Below are 6,087 nucleotides of genomic sequence, written 5' to 3'. Positions count from 1 at the left end.
TGCAGCCCACAAATCTGTACATTTAGGGGTGTGTCGGTGTCGCGGGGTCACCTAGAGATGGGCATACAGAAAGAGATGAGCCAGGCCACCCCTTTGTCCAGCCTCAAGCTCTTCTCTACCCCATCCACCATCTCCCCCATCCTGTGACCCCCACGAAGGGTGATCCACGAAGATGCTGTTTGGGACCCCTTGGAGGGGAGGGGTTGGAGGGGCGGGTTGTTGGGGGGGGGGGGGTAGTGGGTGTGATGCTTGCCTGGGCCGGGCAAGAAAGGCGGCGACGGAACGATTTGAACCCCCAAAGCTGCCATATATGGCACTGATCCCGCCCGTTAGCTCACGTCATCAGTGACGCCATCTCTCCCGCCGTGGCGGGGGCCCGGCTCCCGGGGAAGGGAGCGCTCCTCGGGGAGGGAGGGCCGGGCTCTGCGCGCCTCCGTCCATTCCGCGAGCCGCCACGGGCCCTCTCCCCGTTCTCCCGTGTGCCCGGGAACACCTCCGCGGTAATCACTATTTTTTTTTTTTCATTTTTTTTTTTTACCCTTTTTTTTTTTTTTTCTCCCTCTCCTCTCCTTCTTTCTTTTTCCCCCCCGTTTATTTGTCTTTTGGAGCAGGAGAAGCCTTGCCAGAAAGTGGTCGATTCAGCAGTGTCCTGAAGCTTTATTTTTTTTTTTTTGTGCCTCTCCATCCTTTTTTTTTTTTTTTTTTCCCTGCGCCTCCCGCTTTTTCCTAGGATGACACCACGTTGAGCGCGCCTGCAAACAACAACAACAACATATTTCTTCTTTTTTTTTTTTTATGCCCCCCTTTTTCCCTTTCCTAAAAAACAACCCCTAAAAAGCCACCTCGCATTGTCGCCGGCTGCAGTTACACTTTTTTTTTTCCTTCTTTTTTTTTTTTCTTTTTTCCCCCCTTTTTTTTTTCCTCGTGTGTGTGCTGCTTTTTTTTTTTTTTTTTGCTTTTTTTTTTTTTTTTCTTAACCCACCAAACTGGAACGCCATCCAACTCGCTGCACAGAAGTCCTCAGTAAATTGTTTATGTCGTGCCAATACAGGACAGATTGAAGAAGGAAGCAAGACTTGAACTGGGCTTTTCTCCTCCTGAGCACAGGGAGTAAAGTCATCTCTTATATTCCAGTCGCCAAGGAAAAAGAGAGAGAGAGAGAGAAAAAAAAAATCAAGCAACAACCAACCCACCCCGTAGCTGACATTTCCCTCCATTTTAACCCCTTTTTGGTTAGGAGCTGGTTTTGCCCAAATTTGTTTTAATGTTTGGGATTCAGGAAAATATACCAAGAGGTGGGACGACCATGAAAGAAGAGCCGCTGGGCACTGGGATGAATCCCGTCCGCTCTTGGATGCACACGGCGGGGGTAGTGGATGCTAACACGGCCGCCCAAAGGTACGTCTGCCAAATCCTCTCCCGGCGGTTTTCTCCACCTTGGATTTCTCATCCCGGCCGTAAATCCCCCCCTTTTACACACCACTACCACCACCCCCCCACTCACCCACCCTGTATCACTTACGATCGCTCTGCTCCGCGCTGCCCCGCATCTTTTCTTCCTCTTCTTCCCTCCCCTCCTTCTCCTCCTCTTCCTCCTCCTTTCTCCAGCCTCCTCCGCTCCCCGCGGCCGCGGAGTTTGCGCGCCGCAGCTCCGCGCCGCTCTCACCCACGCCTATGTCTTGTGTTTTTCCCGCAGCGGCGTGGGGCTGGCTCGGGCACATTTCGAGAAACAGCCGCCTTCCAATCTCAGAAAATCCAATTTTTTCCACTTCGTCTTAGCTCTGTACGACAGGCAGGGGCAGCCGGTGGAGATTGAGAGAACGGCTTTTGTGGACTTTGTGGAGAAAGAGAAAGTAAGTCTTGCCCCCCCCACCCCCCATCTCTAAGTCTTTACACCCCCATCCCTCCCTCCCTCCCTAGTTTTTAATTTTTTTAAAAACCGTTATTACTTATTTTTTGAAGGGTAATTAAAATAATTCCCAACTCCCGACACTCCCAACCACGTGTGGGTCCTGATCCTCCCCCCGCCAGCTCCGGATAAATGGATAAATCCCGGCTTTTCAAACTTATTTTAATGCCGGGTGTGTGTGTGTGTGTGCGTGCGTGTGGATGGGGAGGGAGGGTAGTGCGGGGAAAAAAAATAACAAAACAACCAGCTAAACATGACATATTTGCACCCAGATAATGACATCATCATAAAAGAAACCCCAAAACCCAAACCACCTCACGGTGACTGCGGACTGAATTTGACCGCGAATTGTTAATTTCCGAGCGGATTCAAGGGCGAGGAAAATGCGCGTTAAGAGGAGACAGATATTTTGGGGGGAGTGGATGCTAAATGTGATTATTTATCGTTGCTTACAGGAGCCCAACAATGAAAAAACTAACAATGGGATTCATTATAAACTTCAGTTGTTGTATAGCAACGGTAAGTTTGGGTTAGATCATAATGACAATGGTTTTTTAATTCTTAGGTGGTTGTTTTTTTCATGGTGAGAGCTCGTGATGCTGCTGGGGGAGAAAGAAAAAAGTCAACGAAACCAAAAGTCTGAGTTTTTAGAGGCTTTTTGGAAAAGGAGATGAAGCTTTTTTGTTGTTGTTGTTTTGGGGGGGCTCTAGGGGGGGAGGTGGAGATGAAAATGAGCCCCGTGTAAACACGGTTCCTTGCCTCGGCAAGAGAAGGAAAACAAAACATAACCGATCAATAAGTCGATGGTACTTCACATGATTAACCGGTTGGGCTTGAAGTGGAAAGTAAAAAAGCGGGGATCGATACCTGCTCCAGCACAACATCACTTTTAAGTGACTTTCCCCCCCAATTTGCCCGATTTCCTTACTGGGAGAGTGGGGAGTGAAGCGGGGAGCGAGTAGTGCATGGTTCCCACCCGCGACGGGATGCGGTGGGATGCAGGAGGATGCGGGTGGGCGCGGTGGGATGCAGGAGGATGCCGGGGTTACCGTTCCCACCATCCCAACCCCGCCGCTCTCTCTAGTTACCCCCTCACCGTGGCTGTAGCTTGGCCCGGGGGAGAGGGGGACTCTTTAGGGCATAACTCCTTCAAGAACCGGGCTTGATGGTGGATGAGGACTCGGCCACTGGATGATTTCTGGGGTTGTTTTGGTTGTAATTTAGCGCTATTTGGAAAGCCCGGTGAGGTACCACTCTCTGCCCGCTGCAATCCCTTTTCTGCCCTCCTGCTTTGGGGATAGGTTTTGGGATGATTGGCTGCTGAAAGCCTGATAGGAATTTGTTTCTTTTCCCTCCCCAGGAGTCAGGACAGAGCAGGACCTGTATGTCCGCCTCATAGACTCTATGACCAAACAGGTGAGAGAAGTTTAACGCTTTGCTTAACTCGCAAGTTGCTCAAGTTTTGTCTTTTGCCCCTTGCTTGGAGAGTTGCGGGGTCGGGGAGGGGGGAGTAAACTCAGAGCCTGCTTTTACTCCAAGTTTACCTGAGAGACTTAAATTCACACAGCGAGGGCTGGAGGAGGTTGAAAAGAGTAGGGAGAGAAAAAAAAAAAAAAAAAAAAAAAAAAAAAAAAAAAAAAAAAAAGGAAAGACAGGGGAATGAAAAAGAAAAAAAGGTGTGGTGTTGTCCAAGGAAGCGTTGGCATCATTAAATCGTGTGTGTGGCGTTAAGTACAACGCCAGGGGAGCAGATGTGGGATATAATTAATTTAGTGAGGGAGAAAAGGGGGGGGGGGAGAACAGGAGAAAAAATAGATCTTTTTTTTTCTCCAAACGTTTTCTAACTACTTTTTTTTTTTTTTTTTTTTTTGAGGAGGAGGGCGATACTTTGCACCCACTTCTTTGGGTACCCCAAAAGTAGTCAGGTGTAGCCCTTGGACTGCCTTTTTTTTAATTTTTTTTTTCCTTTTTTTTTTTTCTCCTGGAGGTAGTGTTGCGGGGTGGGGTGGCGAGGCGTTTATTTGGATTTAAAAGTTAAATGCGGCGGGGTGAGAAGTCAGCTTGTTCCTCTCTAGTCCACAGACACCTCTCAGCCCCCCATCTCCATAATTCAAACTCTATGCTCCAGGGGTCACCCGAACCCGTCCGTTTCCCTGAGATCAGCTCCTGCTTCTTCCTCAAACCTCTGTCAGACCTTGTAAATAACATAATTACAAGCAGTTCCTTATTAAATTATTTAACCTGTCTCGGCCAACTTGGCCGAGGATAACTACGTGTTATCAGCCTTGCTCCATCGCAAATTAGAGGCAGAAAGCTACTCACGAGTTTCGGATTTAATCAACTTAATTTTTTCCCATTTTAAATTTTTTAAACTATTTTTTTCCGGGAGTGACATTTCTCTATTAAAAAAAAAAATTATATATATATATATATATATATATATATATATATATATATATATAATAATTTAACTTATTTATTTTTGTTCCCCAATTTTTTTTTTTTGGGGGGGAGGGGGGAGTCGGGGGGGGAAAGCGAGAAGGCAGAAATAATTCCCAGCCCTCTGGAAATCAGATCCCAGAGATGGAAAATTAAAACCATTCCACCAATCTGCCGAGTTTTAACACTCCCGGCCGAGACCAGCCTGCCCACATGGAATGTTTCGGGTTGTTGGTGGTTTGGGTTTTTTTGGGTTTTTTTTTTTGTTTGTTTTTTGTTGCTTGTTTGTTTTTTTTTTTTTGTCCTAAAAGCTAACTTTGCAGTCCCGAAGAAACAACAACAACAACAAAAAAGGCAGGCAGGACCCCTTCCCCCCCTGGCCCCAGGAGCAGCTCCCGGGAGCGGCTCCGGGAGCGGAGCGGTGCTGAGCTCCCAGCCAACCCCGCAGCAACTTTCTCTCTCTCTTCTCTCTCTCTCTCTCTCTCTCTCTCTCTCTCTCTCTCTCTCTCTCTCTCTTTTTTTTTTTCTTCTTTTTTTTCTTTTTTTTTTTTTTTTTTGACTAGAATCGGGTTGGATTTAAATGCCTCCAGTAGTAAAAGCATGCGATTTCCTCTCGGAGCAAAGCAGAGCTGACAGGAGAAGTACAATTACTCTGACAAAGACGGAGGCGTTGTACCCTTCAATAATTATTTCACCTTTTAAACCCCTCCACTTGCCAATGTGGGTTTATTTCCTTTGTGTAGAGCGGCTAAATGTTTTCGGAAACCGCTGTAAGTAGCCTAATTAAGAGGTTTCTAGAGCTCAGCTAGAAGTTTTCGCAGCAAGGAGAAAAGAGGATACGTTTTAAAGACACTTTTTGTGGTCCATTTTCGGCCCTGCACCTCTTGCCGCAGCAAAAGTGCCGACAGTGATAATAATAATAATAATAAGAAGAAGCTTTTAAATCTCTCCTTGCTGAAGGGAGGGAAAGAGGGAGGGAAAAAAACCCCATAGCCCAGTAACTGATCAAAGAGTCAATGGCGCTGAACCGACAGTTTATGGATTTCTGTTTGTGCTACAAAATAAAAAATAAATCACTTTCCTAAATACGCGGCTCCATCTCAGGCGAAAGCAGCAATAGCCGCAAAGTTATGGGGCACGCTGCCACGACAAACAGCCCCCTGTTATGTCTGCGCTGTCATCTTCGCTTTCCTAAACAATACCTGCCGCTAAAGACCCCCCTAGATCCCCCCTCAAGATCAGCCCTGCAGCTGCGCGGGGCTGCGCGAAGCCTCCGCGGCCGCTGCTGCTGCCCGCCCGGAGGGAGCCGTGTTGAGAGGGAGCTTCATCATCATCATCATCATAATTCACCTCCCCCCTCTACTCCTCACTCCCTCCCTCCCTCCTCCTCATCCTAATTAACACCGGGGGAGTTTGCAGGGGGCCGCCGCTGCCCCCCGGGCCCGGGGGCTCAGAGCCTCGGCAGGGTTGCGAGTAGGGGATGGATGCAGGGATGCAGGGAAGGAAGCAGGCAGGGATGCAAGGCAAGGAAGCAGGCAGAAGGGCAGGCAGGGAAGCAAGCAGGGGAGCTGCTGGCAGCCCGGCGAGGCGATCCCCTAAGCCGGGAGCGGAGGGGCGAACCCGCACCTCTAGCTCCGCACCATCTGTTAAAGCCTATGCTCAAAACCCACTCAGCCGTGCGCCCAGACACTGCCTTTTTACCAGAGAAAAATCATTGTTAGCAGTTTCAAAATAAACAC

The 6,087-nt window shown here is 48.3% G+C and overlaps 1 protein-coding gene across 2 annotated transcripts in view; it reads left to right on the top strand.

Annotated features, from left to right (window-relative positions):
• The first annotated feature begins 332 nt into the window (after positions 1 to 332).
• EBF3 (EBF transcription factor 3) overlaps positions 333 to 6,087 on the top strand; it is a 152,205-nt gene continuing 146,450 nt past the window's right edge. Inside the window, exons 1-5 of one of the 2 annotated variants that reach the window (XM_064145324.1) lie at positions 333 to 500; positions 1,280 to 1,398; positions 1,697 to 1,853; positions 2,365 to 2,428; positions 3,270 to 3,325. In XM_064145324.1, coding sequence (XP_064001394.1) covers positions 1,307 to 1,398; positions 1,697 to 1,853; positions 2,365 to 2,428; positions 3,270 to 3,325 — 369 coding nt within the window. In that variant the 5' untranslated portion in view covers positions 333 to 500; positions 1,280 to 1,306. Of the gene's footprint in view, positions 501 to 1,237; positions 1,399 to 1,696; positions 1,854 to 2,364; positions 2,429 to 3,269; positions 3,326 to 6,087 lie in introns of both variants that reach the window. The other variant, XM_064145323.1, reaches the window with a different exon arrangement.

This window comes from Pogoniulus pusillus, chromosome 6 (genome assembly GCF_015220805.1).
Source record: "Pogoniulus pusillus isolate bPogPus1 chromosome 6, bPogPus1.pri, whole genome shotgun sequence".
Classification (NCBI taxonomy): Eukaryota; Metazoa; Chordata; class Aves; order Piciformes; family Lybiidae; genus Pogoniulus; species Pogoniulus pusillus.
Note: the sequence above shows the minus strand (reverse complement) of the source record. Positions and strands in the feature narration are given on the sequence as shown.